The sequence below is a fragment of the Myotis nattereri genome (assembly GCF_964212035.1).
Source record: "Myotis nattereri genome assembly, chromosome: 18".
NCBI classification, from domain to species: Eukaryota; Metazoa; Chordata; class Mammalia; order Chiroptera; family Vespertilionidae; genus Myotis; species Myotis nattereri.
The window spans coordinates 15,575,230-15,594,241 of record NC_138093.1 but is presented as its reverse complement, the minus strand read 5'-3'; the positions used below and the strand labels follow the sequence as shown (position 1 = coordinate 15,594,241).

Here is a 19,012-nt window from a genome sequence, read left to right as displayed (position 1 = left end):
CTCTTAAAACAATGCTTGGCGCACGGAAAAGAAACAAAAATAAACACACAAAACCATAAATCCTTCCAATGACCTTTAGGACGAATCATTTTCCGTTTCCTAAATAAGGTAACTGAAACGTGAAGTGGGCAAAAGACCTCGAGAAAGCGCTTCCCCACTAGCGCCTGGGATCCCCTAAGAATACAGCTCAATTTGGGGGGAAATCGGCGTAATTCCCAGACTCGTGCGTGCGTATTATCGTGTAGGTTACCAATGTGCCCACAACACAGATCGATTCTCCCCGCGCTAATTTCGCTTTAATGCGAGGATCAGTAACCATCTTTCTCTGGGGCAAGGCCCGACAAGAAGGTCACACCCTACCAGCCTCGGCTAATGCCAGACGCCTGGAGATCCACGAGAGTCCAATCGGAATAGACGTTTTAACCGGAACTTCTTGGCCTCACGACCGGAAGAGACTGTGCGTCAGGGCGTTAGGGGCGGAAGTGACGGGAGGGTGGTTGTGGGATACTTGGCGGGTGGTTGAGCCGAGCCGGTCGCCATGTCCGCGGGGAGCGCGACACATCCTGGAGCCGGCGGGTAAGGCTTCGCGGGCGAGGGAATCGCGGCGAGCGGGGGGCGCGGGAGAGGCGGGGGGCCCTGGGGAGCTGCGTGTGGGTGGAGGGGCGCTGAAGTGGGAGTGTGCTCTCGGGGGGCCGGATTGTTGGGAAGGGTGGTGAGCGGGCCTGGGGCCCCGGAAAAAGGCCGGCGGGGATCAGCGGGGAGAGGAAAGCAGGGACTTTTGGGAGTGCGGGCCGAGGGGAAGGCGAAAACGAGGGCTTGTGGGACAGAGTGAAGTCTTTTGATGGGGATGACGGAAGAGAAAGGAAGTAGATTCTGGAAAAGGGTTGAAAGAAGTGCGGATTTGGGGAAATCATGCAGTAATTGTCTATTTAAGATGGTAATCTGAAGCCCTGAGAGGAGATTCGAAGGTGTCAAGGGAACGTGATAGGGGGAAAACGGGGTGCCAAGGCACAGCAAGGGGAAAATAGTATAAGTGAAAGCTTTTTTTGGGGGGGCCTATTATTTTTCTTTTACTCATTGTAGGCGCCGCAGCAAATGGGACCAACCAGCTCCAGCCCCCCTTCTCTTCCTCCCTCCGGCGGCCCCAGGTGGGGAGGTGCCCGGCGGTGGGGGAAGTCCTGGGGGCACCACAGCTGCTCCCTCTGGAGCCTTAGATGCCGCTGCCGCTGTGGCTGCCAAGATCAATGCCATGCTCATGGCCAAAGGGAAGCTGAAACCAACTCAGAATGCTGCTGAGAAGGTACTTGAAGTTGAAGGGACTCAGCTAACTGCAATTTTAAGAGGGTTTTTTGTAGTCCTGTAATCTCACAACCAGTTGTATTAATGAGGGAGAAAACGGGTACGGTAATTTAAAGGTCACTTAGTTTTGGAATGTACCAGAAGTTTTGTCATTGGTTTTGACGAGGCAGTTTTGGTTGGGTTGATGACATTTATGGACCAAATAGCTTGTTTTGTCTGTGTTCACTTAGTTCAGCTTAAGTGTAATCATGTAAAGCAGGGATGTAATATGCTTTTTTTTTTTTGTAATGTATTTATTGATTTCAGAGAGGAAGGGAGAACGAGAGAGAGATAGAAACATCAATGATGAGAGATAATCATTGATCGGCTGCCTCCTGCATACCCCCCACTGGGGATGGAGCCCGCAACCCAGGTATGTGCCCTTGGCCGAAATCGAACCTGGGACCCATCGGTTGGCAGGCTGACGCTCTATCCACTGAACCAAGCCGGCTAGGGCTGTAATATGCTTTTTGATACATGTGCATTTTCCCTAAAGTCAAAGGAGTTCAAATAAATCAAGTGAACTTTCCGATGTCTCTAATAATCTATAGATTCAACTTTTTAAAATTCTTTTTTTCATTTATTGATTTTAGAGCAGTGGTTCTCAACGTTCCTAATGCCGCGACCCTTTAGTACAGTTCCTCGTGTTGTGGTGACCCCCAATTTCATTGTTACAAATTGAACATAATTAAAGCATAGTGATTAATCACAAAGACAGTATATAATTATATATGTGTTTTCCAATGGTCTTAGGCAACCCCTGTGAAAGGGTCGTTTGACCCCCAAAGGGGTCGCGACCCTCAGGTTGAGAACCGCTGTTTTAGAGAGAGGAAGGGGTAGAGAAAGAAACCTCTATTTGTTGTTCCACTTATTTATGCATTCACTGGTTGATTCTTGTATGTTCATCCTGACCAGGGATCAAACCCACAATCTTGGTGTATCGGGTTAGATTCAACTTTTTTTTTTTTTAAATATATTTTATTGATTTTTTACAGAGAGGAAGGGAGAGAGATAGAGAGTTAGAAACATCGATGAGAGAGAAACATCGATCAGCCGCCTCCTGCACATCCCCCACTGGGGATATGCCCGCAACCCAGGTACATGCCCTTGACCGGAATCGAACCCGGGACCTTTCAGTCTGCAGGCCGACGCTCTATCCACTGAGCCAAACCGGTTTCGGCTAGATTCAACTTTTTAATGACTGCCTAACCAAAGTGCAATTACACAAGAAATGAAAGAATTTTATTTATATATATGGTTTTGTTGTCTTCACACAATTGAGGGAATTATTTGAACATTTTATAAACTCCCTTACAGCTAGAATGGATCTGAACTTGGAAACCTTTAACTTAATTGCCATAGAATGCAAGAATTTTCCTATAGGATAATGAGTATATAGCGACTGTATTGCCAGAATGCATGCTTTGCACTTAAAAGAAATCCTTACAGCATTTCTATGAAATGAATTATTGTCACCAGTTTATAGGTGAGGAAAGTTAAGCTCATGAATGTAAAGGAACTTGTCCAAAATCTATGTAAGTGGTTGGCATGGATGTCTACTTCAGAGTCGTCTCAGACAATTGGATGTTTAGCTTTTGCTTGAAAGCCTCTAGAGTTGTAGAGTTCAGTATATTCCAAGGCAGCCCATTCTATTGGAATTACAATTTTTAAAACTTCTTTTGGCTTAAATTTGCCATCCTTGTAAAGAGATGAGTTCTGTATTTGAAAATTCAATGAATGTGAGGTTATGGACTTGTTGATTAGCATGTTTGTGGTGACTATTTCACAATGTATACATATAGTAAAACATCAAGTTGTACACCTTAAATATATACAATTTTTATTTTTTAAGTATACCTCAATAAAGCTGGAAAGAAAAGAATGATATTCTTTGTTAGCCTTCTAATTTATCAGTAGATAACATTAACAGAATCTTTATTAGTAGGCCATAACCTGTCTGGATACTTAAATATTCAAGTTCTGCAGAATTGGTGAGAAATTTTAATGACTTGGAAGTTTATTACTCATTTTATATTAATGGTTTGCAAAGATTGTATGAGTCAACTGTCCATTTCTAAGGTCTACAAGGAAATATTAAAAGAACACTGATGAAGAAGGAATGCTCCATGAATATTAAAATTCTTAATACTGATGTTAATCATTTAGACTCATTTTTTTCTCTAATAAGTAATTTTTAAAATGGTAAATGAACTCAGCAACAGGCAGCATGGTGCATAAATACTGAATTTAGAATCAGAATACCTAGGTTTAAATCCCAGGATCCGCAGCTACTGGTTGGGTGGCTTTGACAGATGAGCCTCACTTTCCTCATCTGTAATGGGGTTGGTTATATATATCTGTTAAGTCTGGTCCCATAATCACTAGCCTCATGTGACTAAAGATTTGAATTAAAAATAAAATATAGCCGAAGCCGGTTTGGCTCAGTGGATGGAGCGTCGGCCTGCGGACTGAGGGATCCCAGGTTCGATTCCGGTCAAGGGCATGTGCCTGGGTTGCGGGCATATCCCCAGTGGGGGGTGTGCGGGAGGCAGCTGATCGATGTTTCTCTCTCATCGATGTTTCTGGCTCTCTATCTCTCTCCTTTCCTCTCTGTAAAAAATCAATAAAATATATTTTTAAAAAAATAAATAAATAAAATATAAAAGTCAGTTTCTTGGTCACATTAGTCACATTTCAGGTGCTCAGTAGATATGTGGCTAGTGGCACCCATTTTGCACCGCCAGCTAGAGCAGCGGTTGCCAACCTTTCGGACCTCACGGACCACCAGTGGTCCATGGACCCCCGGTTGGCGACGGCTGAGCTAGAGGATACTTACATCATCACACAAAGTTCTGTTGGACAATACTGGCATGCCTGCCATAAGGATTCAGTGAGCTAAGATGTATAATGCATGCTGAAGAGGGCTAAACAAAGGTAAGGAGATATGTATTGTGTCTATTTAGTGTGTCTCCAGATTTTAGGATCTTATTTGACTTTTTACACACTCTTCCTTAGAGGGTAATGGGGTGGAATGTAAATTAGATACAATTTAAGGGTGGTTGTTTTTTAAATTGATTTTAGAAGAAGGGAGAGAGAGAGAGAAACATTGATTGCCTCCCACGCTCGCCCACATTAGGGATGGAACCCACAGTCTGGCTGTGTGCCCTGACTGGGAATCAAACCCACCACCTTTTGGTGTACAGGAAGACACTCCAACCAATTGAGCCACATTGGCCAGGGCCAATTTCGGGTTTTGATATTGAAAGATGCAATTAGTTTAATTTGATATGTTGTGACCATCGTGTTAACACTGAAAAGCCTTACACAAAGCTACTTCCCATTACACAGGTGTGGCATATGAGTTACTGACTTTGAATTGTGTGTTGAGCTCTACCCTGTATTTACACACATGGTTAGCTAATTGAACTGCAAAGCATCATGACTTGGCCCTTCTAATTCATAGAGTTTCTGTAATTATGTGGTCATAAAAATGCACACATGGCCAAGATTATAGAGAAATCTGATGGCAGCCTTCAAGTAAACTGTACTTGGTATCATTTTAGTGAAGTTTTTAAAATTTTATTTTTAAAATATATTTTTGTTGATTTCAGAGAGAAAGGGAGAGGAAGAAAGAAACATCAATGTTGAGAATCATTGATCGGCTGCCTCCTGCATGCCCCCACTGGGAGTCGATCCTGAAACCTGGGCATGTGCCCTGACCAGGAATCAAACCATGACCTTTTGGTTCATAGATCGACAATAGTGAGGTTTTATTTGCATGTTATTTCATTCATGAAGAATGACCAGGGAGTGTTTCCAAGTATGTTTGTAGGCAGGTAAAGGGGGATTTGGGAAGGTATATTTTTGAATTGGGCATTGAGAAGATATTTCATCATGTAAACTTTTTAATCTAATTTCTCTTTTTGTAGCTTCAGGCCCCTGGAAAAGGCTTAACTAGCAGTAAAAGCAAGGATGACCTGGTGGTAGCTGAAGTAGAGATCAATGATGTGCCTCTCACATGTAGGAACTTGCTGACTCGAGGACAAACTCAAGACGAGGTGTGGAGATGTTGGGCTTTGGGGAATGTGGGTGGATGTGGTTTTAGAAAAATAAGACTGCTAAATAAGGACAGACATGAATCAGATATTTATTAGTGTATTTGGGTCATACTCTCCAAAGTTAGGGTTGGGTTTGATTTAACTCTAGAGGAACTTCTTAGTGATAGTAAAAAAAAAAACAAAAAAAAACCCAGCTATGTGTGAATTCCCTGGGTGGTCTGAGTAAGAAACAATGGAACTAGATTTTCAGATAGCAGAGAGAACTCATTTCTACCTTATTGATGGGATGGATGGAATGGTTGGATGGGGAAAATCTATCCTGCTACCTGTCATTGAAGTCTATCAATTGCCACATCATGTTTTTAATAGAAAATTTCCTTTTTAGATCAGCCGACTTAGTGGGGCTGCAGTGTCAACTCGAGGGAGGTTCATGACCACTGAGGAGAAGGCCAAAGTAGGACCTGGGTGTGTATGCATATCCTCTACTTTGGGGAAGGGCCGGGTATATGACTCACATTAGCTTAATATATTTCATTCTTAGGGAATACATGTAAGTGCTTGATTAGTAGTTTATGCAGTAGCTACTTTGGTTAATAGATATATAACTATGTATATGTATATGTGCTTTATTGCAGAATTCAGGACATCTTCAATAGATACAAGAAGTGTTGCAATTATTCTTTTTCTATTGTGCTATGTTTTTTTTTATTTCACAGTGTCTTTATTGAAGACAACAAATTATGCAAAAGTGTAAAAGAAGATAATAATTGTTAACACTTAATGTGATACTTGTAAACTGTTTTTTATGGAAATATTTCCCCTAACAAATGAGTTCATACTTTGTTGTAACCTTTTTTAAAGTTAAAAAAAAAGTAATCCTCACCTGAGGATATTTTTTCCATTGATTTTTAGAGCGTGGAAGGGAGGGAGGGAGATACACACACACACACACACACACACACACACACACACACCTGAAACTGAAGTGCGTGCCCTTGACCGGGAATCCAACCCAATACCGTTTGGTCCGCTGGTGGACGCTCTAATATGGGTGGGGAATGTTGGTCTGAGGCTTGTGAAATCATTTGGTCTGGCCTTGCTGACGCATTAGGGGTGAGTTAATTAAATGTTTAACCAAATACAGCAGGCTAATTTTTAAGTTGATCATTTTATATGGCCTATGAATGATGTTATAAATATCCAAATGGTCCTTGGCAGAAAAAAGGTTCCCCAACCCCTGTTCTAACCATTGAGAAACCCAGCCAGGGCTAAACAATTTTTGTTATCAAGACTCCTTAATATCTCTGATGATTATAAGTTGTAGGTTATCTATAAAGATTTCATCTCAGTTTAGCTTCGTCTTTCCTAGTATTCAATTTTATTTTTTTAATCCTCACCTGAGGATTGGTTTTTATTGATTTTTAGAGAGGGAAAAAGAAAGAGCCATCGATGTGAGAAACATTGATTGGTTGCCTCCTGTACATGCACCAGCTGGGAATCAAACCCACAACCTAGGTATGTGCCCTGATTGGGAATCAAACTCACAACCTTTTGATGTATGGGACAACACTCCAACCAAGTGAGCCACTGGCCAGGACAAAATAACATCTTTAACATTGGCTTAGTCCAGCTGTGGGCAAACTACGGCCCTCGGGCCGGATCCGGCCCGTTTGAAATGAATAAAACTATGGAAAAAAGACCGGACCCTTTTATGTAATGATGTTTACTTTGAATTTATATTAGTTCACACAAACACTCCATCCATGCTTTTGTTCCGGCCCTCCGGTCCAGTTTAAGAACCCATTGTGGCCCTCGAGTCAAAAAGTTTGCCCACCCCTGGCTTAGTCATTCCTCCACTGTTAAACCATGCTCTTAGAAATTAGCAATAGCCATTTTCATGTGCTGTGTAGTTCCTTTCACTTATTTGGAAGCTTTAAATGTTACAAGTTAGTTTTGGTGACTCATTTAGCTCCTTCTTTGGTTATTACCAGTTTGGGGTCATCATTTTATATTTCTCTTTATAGGGATCGTCCATTATATCTTCATGTTCAAGGCCAGACACGGGAATTAGTGGACAGTAAGTAATGTTTTTGGCTCACCTATCACTTTTTGTGGAAAGCAAAGTACAGGGATGTGTGTGATATTATTTATGAAGTACTCATGAATGTACATAGGGGTTTAGAAAGGTTGGGAGCCAGACATTTGGGTCATCTATAAAATGGATTAGTACTCAGATAATTAAGTATTGGCCTGTGTTTATCATTGGTTACTAGTCAGTTCATTCAGTTCTTTGGTATAATATCTTACTCTCTGTGCTTTTCCCTAGGAGCTGTAAACCGAATCAAAGAAATTATTACCAATGGGGTGGTGAAAGCTGCCACGGGGACAAGTCCAACTTTTAATGGTGCGACAGTCACGGTCTATCACCAACCAGCGCCCATTACGCAGCTGTCTCCAGCTGTTAGCCAGAAGCCTCCCTTCCAGTCAGGGGTATGTTTTGTGGAGAGATCATTAACAGCTTTATCATTTCTATAAAAATGATACGTGCAAAAGAATACAGAAACTATGAAGAAAGAAGTAAAATCCTGAAAGTTACCATTATCAATATCAGATTAATGGACCATTTAGGTGTCCAAGATGTAGTAGTGAACATTTGAGCACATAGCTCTTCCTTCTCACATATTCCAGAAAGGGGCTTTTGATAGAACAAAGAGTATGCACATTGTACATTTAAAGTTAGTGGTTTGAATTTATATTTGTAAACCTGATGGCAGCTGGAGGACTAAGAAGGCTGAGTCTGATGAAGTAAGACTCTGCTGATACAATCCTCCTAAAAAAAAGGGTTGGAGAGAGCAGCCCTTATTGGAGAATATCACAGGGCTGACTGCACTACCCAACATTCTACTCCAGTTTTACAGGAAACTGTCTTTGCTATAATTTCTTAACATATATCAGTTGAGAGGAACTGGAAATGCTTATTCACTATTGAATTGGGATTTTTCACCTCTTAGATAGGTTTTGCTGAGCAGTAGGTATGTGGTCTGTAGTTCTCATTTAAATTAAGCTATCTGATAAGGTTTATTTTAATGCCATTTTGATAGAAATGATAGGGGATCCTTATTCTGGAAGTAATTAAGTGTATCTGGAGAATGAAAATATTTTGTATAATGATTTCCATGGTTTGGATTTAACTTTATATCCTCTGTTTAACCTGATCTTTCTGTTCCTCCACAGATGCATTATGTTCAAGATAAATTATTCGTGGGTCTGGAACATGCTGTGCCCACTTTTAATGTCAAAGAGAAAGTGGAAGGTCCAGGCTGCTCCTATTTGCAGCACATTCAGATCGAAACGGGTGCCAAAGTCTTTCTACGAGGCAAGGGTTCAGGGTGCATTGAGCCAGCATCTGGCCGAGAAGCTTTTGAACCTATGTATATTTACATCAGGTATGGATGGAGCTGAGAACATTTAAATCCTTGTTAACTTAGCAGTACAGACAGCAGTGATTCAGAAGGAGGAAGAGAAAAATGGGCTTAATAAGTAGTAATGTGAAGGAACTTAGGTAAATACCAGGAGTAATCACTTTATAATTAGCTAATAAAAATTGTTGGATTAGGAGATAGGTTATCTTTTTTAGTATTCAACTCCTTGGATTTTATACAAGTCTATGATCCTAAAACGAGCTGTCATGAGCCTACAATAACTTTGACTTAAACCTATCACAATATTTTTAAATGTCTTTTCTTTTTATCACAAAGTACTATTACTCAGAGAAAGACCAATAAAATAATATGGTAATAATACTAGTTGTGCTGGAACCGGTTTGGCTCAGTGGATAGAGCGTCGGCCTGCGGACTGAAGGGTCCCGGGTTCCATTCCTGTCAAGGGCATGTACCTGGGTTGCGGGCACATCCCCAGGAGGAGATGTGCAGGAGGCAGCTGATCAATGTTTCTCTCTCATCGATGTTTCTAACTCTATCTCTCTCCCTTCCTCTCTGTAAAAAAATCAATAAAAAAAAAATATATATATATATAAAAATAATACTAGTTGTACCTTAAAGGACTTATAACATTACTAGAGGCCTGGTGCACAAAATTGTGCACCAGTGGGGTCCCTCAGCCTGGCCTGCAGGATTGGGCCAAAACCACACTCCAATATCCCCCGAGGGGTCCAAGATTGCGAGAGGGGGCAGGCCAGGCTGAGGGACCCCACTGGTGCACGATAGGGGCCGGTGAGGGATGAGAGAGGTTGGCTAGCCGGGGAGGGACTGTGGGGGAGGGACCTCAGGAGAGCTCCAGGGCATGTCCGGCCCATCTCATTCAGTCCCAAGACCTCGGTCAGCAAGCAAACCTACCAGTCAGAGTATCTGCCCCCTGGTGGTCAGTGCACGTCATAGCAAGAGGTTAAGTGGCCTTAGCATATCATTAGCATATTATGCTTTGATTGGTTGAATGGACGAGCGGACAACTGGACACTTAGCATATTAGGCTTTTATTTTATAGGATTTTGGGTCCCTATTTAGTGGTTTTCAGAAGCTTAGATTTGTGCTGCATTGAATGTATTAAGCTTATAAAGCAGCATACATAGTGAAAACAGAATCCTGTATCCTTTATTTTTCTTCCTTTTGAATTCTTGGTTGTTAATTTCTTTGCAGTCATCCCAAACCAGAAGGCCTTGCTGCTGCCAAGAAGCTCTGTGAGAATCTCTTGCAAACAGTGAGTTATATTTGTCTCATACTTATTCAGAACAGCTACTGCCATTTTAGACTGTGTCTTAGCTGTTTTTCCCACCTGTATTAGTTTCCTATGCTGCCACACAAAATTACCACAACAGAATTCAAACAACAGAAATGTATTCTCTCATAGTTCAGGGAGCCAGAAGTCCAGAATTGAGGTGTGGGGTAGGTTGGTTCCTCCTGAAAGCTCTGTGGGAGAATCCATCCCACACCTCCCTCCTAGCTTCTTGTGATCGTCTGTAGCCCTTGGCATTCTTTGCCTTGTGTCAGCATAACTCCGTTCTTATCTCCTCTGCTAAGGGTAGCAGTCTTTGGATTTGGGGCTTGCTCTAATCCAGTTGGACTTCATTTTAACAACCTCCAAGCAAATACCTTGTTTCCAAATAAGGTCATATTCTGAGTTACAGGCAGACGTGAATATGCGGGGGTGTGGGTGTGGAGGGACACACATGACACTATTCAAACCATTACACCATTCTAGCAACTAGCATTCTTTTTAAGGAAGTCATATTTTCCCTAGCCAGGGGCACAGTTGGCATGCATTTCTTGTTCAGGAGCTATTTCACTAGGGAATTTTGAATCTATAGTACATATTTGTTTTCCCTTCTCTTTCAGGTTCATGCCGAATACTCTAGATTTGTGAATCAGATTAATACTGCTGTACCTTTACCAGGTGTGTATGTCTTAAAGTATTTATAAAATATTTTGCTAGTGATATTTATGAATAAAATATTGATACATGAGGCTAGACTAATTGTGCCAGGGCACTAATAGTGTTCCCTTCAACTTAGGGTAATTTGGAAAGCCAGTTGAGCCTCAGTATTTTTCTTCCCTGAAGATTAAGTTTAATATTCAGCTAAAATGTCTCATTCTGCTGCAGCTGATTAAACACTTTTTTTCTTCCCCTTCAGGCTATACACAACCCTCTGCTATAAGTAGTGTCCCTCCTCAACCACCATATTATCCATCCAATGGCTATCAGTCTGGTTACCCTGTTGTTCCCCCTCCTCAGCAGCCAATTCAGCCTCCCTATGGAGTTCCAAGCATAGTGCCACCAGCTGTTTCATTGGCACCTGGAGTCTTGCCAGCATTACCTACTGGAGTCCCACCTGTGCCTACACAATACCCGATAACACAAGTGCAGCCTCCAGCTAGCACTGGACAGGTAAGATGTCAGAATATGAAACATGATACCATTGAATTAGGAAAAATTGGGGCAGGGAAAGAGTGGAAAAGTGGTGATTTTATTCAGGAATTGTATGTAATATGAAATACTATTTTCCTATTTTTAAGTTGTTTTAAAATTAGAAACATCAATTTTGTTGTTCCACTTATTTATGCATTCATTGTTCGATTCTTTTTTAATTTAAAATACTTTAAAATTAAAAGGCTTTTTTTGTAGCTATTGTTAATCCTTACCTGAGGATGTATTTTCATTTGATTTTTAGAGAGACTGGAAGGGAGTGGGGAGGGGGAGAGAGAGGGAAAGTGAAAGGGAGGAAAGGAGAAAGGAAGAGAGAAAGAGAGAGAGACATTGGTGTGGAAGAGACACATTGAAGGGTTGCCTCTCGAACCCGTGTGCCTGGTTGTCTCCTGCATTCACTCCTACCGAGGCTGGGAATCAAACCTGCAACTCAGGTATGTGCTTTTGACTGGGGATCGAACCCGAGACCCTTTGGTGTGAGAACCAATGCTCTAACCTGAGCCACACTGGCCAAAGCTATTGATTGATTCTTGTATGTGCCGTAACCGGGGATCGAACCTGCAACCTTGGTGTATCGGGATGACACTCTAACCAACTAAGCTACCCAGCCAGGGCTCTAGTATCATCTTCTCTCTTACCACCAACAAACTACCTGAGTCCTTTGGAATAATGTGTACATGTGTCTGTTCATCTTGAAGTTCACAGTTTCATGAGCCTTGCCACCTTATAGTTGTCTAGAGCAGGCGTCAGTGAACTTTCTACAAAGTACCTGATGCTAAATATTTTAGGCTTTGTAAGCCACGTGGTTGCTGTCACAATACTGTAGCCCTGCTGTTGTTGCGCAAAAGCAGCTGCAGACAATACCAAACACACACGCATGTCCGTATGCCAGTCACACTTGATTGACAAAAATAGGTAGCAGGCCAGAATCATAGTGTGCCATACTGTGGGCCATCATATGCCTGTACCTGGCTTTATATAGTTTAAAAGTGCTCAAGGAGAAAGGGGCTGGCCTATACTACATCTCTAGATGATTGGAATGGAATTAACTAATCTTAGAACTCTCATATACAGGTGTTCCTAGGCCAAGATATATGGGAACTTGCCAAACATAAGGATTATAAGTACTGGTATTTATTTCTCAAACTGTAAGAAACTAGAATTTTAGGAAAGAAGTAGACAGTTAGCTCATCTAGACACATTATATCCATCATACTTAGAGGCAGGGGAGAGACTAATGAGAGAGCATGGTAATGGATTTATGGTGGGCCCTTCTCCGTGGGCTTCTCATAGTGTACCCATGCCAGAGTAAATTGCTGCCTCGAACCATTGCCCAGTCTCCTTACCTGTGGGCTGTCAGCACTGAAGAAGGTTGTACAGTATGAGACAACAAAGGACTTCTGGACTAAATTCTGTTGTGGTCTCTAGTCATAATTATTTTACCTTTTATATTTAGGCAGAGCTATATAGTTCTCCAGCTTTGAGCCACATTCTGTTGTAATTAGAAAGCAGTATAGCAGAGTGATTAACAGTTGGGGTTTAGAGATAGATATGCTTTCCCACGTTTGAGTTGTGTGATGTTGGGATATAATATAACCTATCGAGGCTTTGGTTTTCTTTCTATATAGAATGGGAGTAGCCCTGGCCAGTGTGGCTCAATTGGTTGGAGCGTGTCTCGTGTACCAAAAGGTCGCCAGTTTGATTCCAGGCCAGGGTGGGTACCAGAGGCAGCCTATCTATGTTTCCCTCTTCCTTTCCCATCCTCACTTAAAAAAAAAGAAAGAAATCTGCCCTAGTTGGTTTGGCTCCATGGAGAGCATCAGCCTACAGCCTGAAGGGTCCCGGGTTCAATTCCTGTCAAGGGCACATGCCCCGGTTATGGGCTGAATCTCCAGTAGGGGGTATGCAGGAGGCAGCTGATCAATGATTCTCATCATTGATGTTTCCTTTTTTTTTTTTTAATATAATTTAATTGATTTCAGAGAGGAAAGGGGGGGTGGGGGGGAGAGAGAAACAGAATCAATGATGAGAGAGAATCATTGATCTGCTGGGGATCAAGCTTGCTACTCCGGCATGTGACCTGACTGGGAATCGAACCATGACCTCCTGGTTAATTGGTTGACGCTCAACCACTGAGCCACGCCTGCCGCAACCTGAGCATGTGCCCTTGACCAGAATGGAACCTGAGACCCTTCAGTCCACATGCCGATGCTCTATCCACTGAGCAAAACCAGCGAGGGCAGTAAGAGAGTGTTGTTGCTTGGTAACTTCTAAGTAAGTGGCTGGAGTTTTTGTTTGTTAAAGGTCATGTTTGCTCCTAATAGCTCAAATGCACAACAGGTTTACCTGAGAGTTTAAAGCTGTAGAGATTATCAATTTCATGTTTCTCTACCATGAAGGTGGGAAGGCTAGGTAATACTGTTAGCAAATTACACATGAAGGGCCCGGCTGGTGTGGCTCAGTGGTTGAGTGTAGACCCATGAACTAAGAGGTACCAGATCTATTTCCAGTCAGGGCACATGCCAGGTTTTGGGCATGCTCCCCAGGATAGAGCATGTAGGAGGCAGCCGATTGGTGTTTCTATCCCTCTCCCTCTCTCTCTAAAATCAATAAAAACATATTTTTAAAAATTATACATGAAGGAAACTTAAGTGCCAGAAGGTGAAAGATTCATGTGCTATCCCCTGATCATTAAAGTATATTATAATCATTGTTTCATTGTTTACTTCTTCATTAGTTAGGGATTCTCACACTTTCCCTCCCCCCCCCTTGGTTTGTTTTTGTCCCAGAGTCCGATGAGTGGGCCTTTTATTCCTGCTACTCCTGTCAAACCTGCCTTGCCTGCCGGCCCTCAACCCCCACCTCAGCCCCAGCCCCAGCCCCAGCCCCCACTCCCAACTCCAACTCAAACCCAGGCACAGAAGAGGAGATTCACGGAGGAGCTACCAGATGAACAAGAATCTGGACTTCTTGGATACCAGGTTAAATAAAATATCCTGTCTTACTTTCCTAATCTTATTCTGTATTCTCCCTTTAAATAAAGATAAATTCACATCTATATGAACTGTCCTCCCAATACTAGGATTTCCATTTTCTGGAATCGACTTAGATTAGGTTTTTATCCTTGGGGGATTAATTTAAAGCAAGAGTTGATTCCTTCTGAGTGGGTTTTGTCCTTGGGCATACAAAGCCTTCCACCTAGAGAAGTCTCTGACTAGCATCTAGAAGGAATTCTGTAGAATTCTGGACTTCTCTTATTCATACACTTGCAAGCCTATAATACTTCTTACTTCCCTACACATCTCACTGAAAGCTCATTCTACCAATATGTGGTTTATATTTAAAACCTTGGGTTTCAGTTTTTGATTTCCTTTCTCTCCCAAAAAAAGGTGGTGATTTTTTTTTCCTCCGATGCCCCCCTACCACCAAAAGTGTCAGAAATGCAGTGAATCTGCATATACATAATTATAAACACAGTCATTCACTAAGGATGTTTTTTTTTCTTTAAGATTATGTAGTTTGGTGCAATTTTGTTTTATCAGGAAAAGCACCTTTACCTTTTGCTGGAATCCTTGAAGCATTCTTTTGAAACAAACTTTGAAATATTTTTATAGCTTATAACTAGGTTTGTACAAACCGTGTAAGTTATGGGTAGTTGAAAACAGACATAACATAGTGAATCACCACATCCCTAACCATCCCAACAGATAAATAATCTCTACTTTGACTATGGTTATGCTCCAGATCCCAAGGAGCTATGTAGTGCAGTTTACTGCAATTTACCAGAAAGATGAGGCACTTGACAGTTACATTAAGGAGCTAAAGTCAATACAGCAGTTGTAGATTTGCTAATGCCACTGTATTTTTCTGCTCATAGCATGGACCCATTCATATGACTAATTTAGGTACAGGCTTCTCCAGTCAGAATGAGATTGAAGGTGCAGGATCGAAGGCGGCAAGTTCCTCAGGCAAAGAGCGAGAGAGGGACAGGTAAGTTAGTTGGAACGTAATTATATGAATACTGGTGGCCCAGTGCATGAAACTCGTGCACGGGGGTGGGGTGGGCCTGCACCCTCTCCAATCTGGGACCCCTCAGGGGATGTCTAACTGCTGGTTTAGGCCTGATCCCACAGTCGGATACCCCTCTTGAAATCTGGGGCTGCTGGCTCCTAACTGCTCGCCTGCCTGCCTGCCTGATCTCCCCTAACCACTGCCTGCTGGCCTGCTCACCACCAACTGCCCCCACCACCACCATTGGCCTTCTCACCCCCAACTGTCCCCACCCCACCGGCCTGATCGCTCCCAACTGCCCCCCATTGTGGGCCTGCTAACCCCCAACTGCCCTCCCCTCCTGGCCTGATCACTCCTAACCGCCTCTGCCGTGGCCCTGCCACCATGGCTTTGTCCGGAAGGTCTCCGGGTCTAATTACCATATTACCCTTTTATTAGTATAGATATTCATATGTCATTTGTACCATTAGTGTAAATAATGATCATTGCTACACGTTTCCATGTTCTAATACTGAAATGAAATCACTTGGGCAAACAAGTTCCTGTTGTAGTTGATGCAGTAATGGAAAATACAATGATATAACTTCCCCAGTCTTAGAGGCAGCTATACTTAGCTTTGAATAATTCCATGCTTGCTTATTTAGTCATCTTCCTTTACTTTCATTGTACCTGTATCTTGGCCATTTTTTTAAAAAGGGTAGGTAGTAGTGACACAATCAAGCCATTTTGCTACTTAGAATCGAGTATCATGGATGGAAGTACTTGAATGGGAGTCAGGCCTGCCATCTAGTGCTTGGATTCTCCCTATGTCATTAGTAACCTTCATACAAGGGAGCTCACTTCCCATAACAGTCCTCCTGTTTTTGGCATGGCCTGGCGATGTAGACAAAGCCTCATAATCTTACAACTTGAAAACAGCTTAAAGGTTGAAATTAATGTGAACTTGAAAGGTTATCTGCAGACTGTATTGTTATTCCCCTGCTTATCTATAGGAGAATTTAAAATTGATTGAATTTGTCTGAAAGAGTGTTTCTTTTTTAACAGGCAGTTGATGCCTCCACCAGCCTTTCCAGTGACTGGCATAAAAACAGAGTCTGATGAAAGGAATGGGTCTGGGACCTTAACAGGAAGCCATGGTGAGTAAGGTATAACGGGGGGACTAAGGGAGTGGCTAAGACTGGTACTAAACTGTTAATTTTCTAACCTGATGTTCATTCAGGTGCGATACATTTAGGTGTTTAATCCAACCTCTATAATCTAATGAAAAAACTTTTCTTTTTATTCATACGGACAGCATATAGTTACACAGCATTTTATTTTCAACCGACGTGTGTCTAGAAAAGAGTCAGTCGACTTATATTTTATACATAACATCAGTGACATTAAAACCCTAGGAAATACTAATGATTGGTAGGTCATTTCAAAATTTTGTTGCCTTGTTATCTAAATACTTGGAGGTAATCTGAAACAGAATTAAAGATCGATATTTTTGTATTGGGAACTCAGCCATGTCTCCTCTCATAGCTCTGTTGGTTGGGAATGGTCAGCCTGTGGCTATTATAAAAAAAATGTTGCTTCTTAGTATCCCAGAACTCTTAAATCCTGTAGAGGTACATGGGAACATTTTTGTTCCTTCCCTTTAGTCATAATAAAAATGAACAGAAGAAAATTAATATTTTTTTCTTTTCTTTAAACTCTTTAAAAGGTGAAGTATCGGCCTCAAAAGATGCCCTTGCTAACTTTCCTTTTTTCTTTTTTTTTTCTTTCTTTTTTTTTGTGTGTGTGTGTTTCTTTTTTCTTTCTCTGTTTTCTTACATGGTTCTGTGGATTCACATGTGCTGATGCTGGCGCTGTTTTTCGTGTGACCTTCAACGCATTTGGGTGACCACTGACCCTGTGACCTCAAAATGGCGTCCAACTAACCACTTAAAATTAACATCTTTTTTTTTTAATTAACGAATTTATGGTATTATCTTTTTTCTCGGCGGGGAATGGGGTTTGGGTTGTTTTTCTCTATTCTAGATTATCCAGTCAAGAAGATGAAAACCACAGAGAAGGGATTTGGCTTGGTGGCTTATGCTGCAGACTCATCTGACGAAGAGGAGGAACACGGGGGTCATAAAAATGCAGGTAGCTTTCCACAGGGCTGGAGTTTGGGATATCAGTTCCCGTCATCACAACCACGAGCTAAACAACAGATGCCATTCTGGATGGCCCCGTAGGAAACAGTGGAACAGACTTTTTTGACCCTCGGTGACTCTTCTTTAGCAATAATGCATGCATTTGATTTAACAAGACTTTGGCCTGTACTGGGAACCATCGTGGACCTTGGCAGAAGTTAGAGGTGCAGTGTCTCCTTTCTTAAAAGGCTTTCATTCTTTTTAAAATATCCTTTTTTCTTCAGTGGCATAGCATCCGTTAAAATTTATGTGGGATCACAAATTTGTCTCAGAAGCTTTTTTATTTAACACTCGGTGAAATGTGCTGTCCAACGCAGCATTCCATTGGGGTCATTCCTGTATACATTTGACCTGGTCTGGCCTTTCCAAATGAAGAACCCCTATTCTGATGTAGACAGTTTTATTTGTATTTTACTACTGTTTGGTCAATTTTGATAATAACTTGTTACAAACCAAGCCTTACTATTTATTAGTAGGGAAATGATTTTAAGACCATCTTTTCCTTTCAGTACTAAATCTACAGATTCCTCACTCCTATTCCATTTTTGGGTTCTTTCTATTTTGGCAAGTGCTGTTTCACTAGTTTAAAATTGTCAGGAATAGCTGGATCCTGGGTAAGAAAATGAAGTTATTTTTTTTATTGTGTCTTTTTTGGGGAATGATCCAAAGCTGACACCTTCAGGCACACTTGTCTCAGATAGCCATTGCTGTTTTTATTGCTCTTCTAAGCTCTTGTCTTCAACTGGGTCAGAAAACTACTTGATCAAAAGCTGGCCAGAATTTATCATAGAAATGAAACACAGTGGTCTGTCTCTCTCAGAACTGTTGCAGCTAAAATAGAGAGATTTGACTGCTCCCAATAGGATGGTGGACTTAGTGACTGAAATGGCAACTTGTCCTTTTTCTTGGCATTACAGGTTTTACCAAAAGAACTTTTTTGTATCAATATTAATGTGTGAAAGTGAAGGAGCTAGTCTGCTGAATCAGTAGTTTGAGATACTGAACTGTCATTTTTGCACATTTGAATACTTTGCAGGCTGGCTTTGTATAAACGTATCCTCTGGTTTCCTATATGTTGTAAATATTTAGACCATAATGTCATTATAAATAAATGTATAAATATTCTGCTTGTGGTATCTCTGTTCTTAACTCCATAACCCATCCATACATTAAAATTCATAAACTTGTTTACTCATAGCACAATGACTTTCTAACACCTCCAGAGAAATACATACATGGACCCAAAAGCTTGCATATAGTTCAGAGTTTTGACTTTCCAAAGTAAACCATTAGAAGTTCAGATGAAAAGTGTCAGTGTTTTAGCTCTCATGGTTAAAGGGACTTGATGAATGAAACACTTTTAACGGAAATGCAAATTATTGGAAAAACACCCTCAAAAAGGAAGTAGGATGGGCAGAAGTTTCAACAGAGTTCCCGGTGTTAAGTTCCTTCAGGTACCGGTACCTAAATAGAGGAATATAATGA

The 19,012-nt window shown here is 41.5% G+C and overlaps 1 protein-coding gene across 2 annotated transcripts; it reads left to right on the top strand.

The window, feature by feature from the left end:
• Nucleotides 1-475: 475 nt before the first annotated feature.
• On the top strand, nucleotides 476-18,710 carry KHDC4 (KH domain containing 4, pre-mRNA splicing factor). 2 transcript variants are annotated; one of them, XM_081112240.1, is made up of 14 exons: nucleotides 476-576; nucleotides 1,084-1,300; nucleotides 5,268-5,396; nucleotides 5,782-5,861; nucleotides 7,421-7,473; nucleotides 7,723-7,886; nucleotides 8,631-8,842; nucleotides 10,052-10,112; nucleotides 10,748-10,805; nucleotides 11,044-11,297; nucleotides 14,126-14,317; nucleotides 15,214-15,326; nucleotides 16,392-16,483; nucleotides 17,370-18,710. In XM_081112240.1, the coding sequence occupies exons 1-14, from the start codon at nucleotides 539-541 to the stop codon at nucleotides 17,567-17,569; spliced, it is 1,863 nt and encodes a 620-aa protein (XP_080968366.1). In that variant the 5' UTR covers nucleotides 476-538; the 3' UTR covers nucleotides 17,570-18,710. The 2 variants fall into 2 exon arrangements, 1 of the variants encoding a protein (XP_080968366.1); XR_013997135.1 differs by having other exon boundaries at nucleotides 488-576; nucleotides 15,242-15,326; nucleotides 17,370-18,652.
• Nucleotides 18,711-19,012: the final 302 nt, after the last annotated feature.

Coding starts and splice junctions, on each gene's coding strand:
- KHDC4 (XM_081112240.1), top strand. CDS start 539: ATGTCCGCGGGGAGCGCGACACATCCTGGAGCCGGCGG. Junction 7,887..8,630: donor AGCCTCCCTTCCAGTCAGGG/GTATGTTTTGTG, acceptor GTTCCTCCACAG/ATGCATTATGTTCAAGATAA. Junction 11,298..14,125: donor CTCCAGCTAGCACTGGACAG/GTAAGATGTCAG, acceptor TTTTTGTCCCAG/AGTCCGATGAGTGGGCCTTT.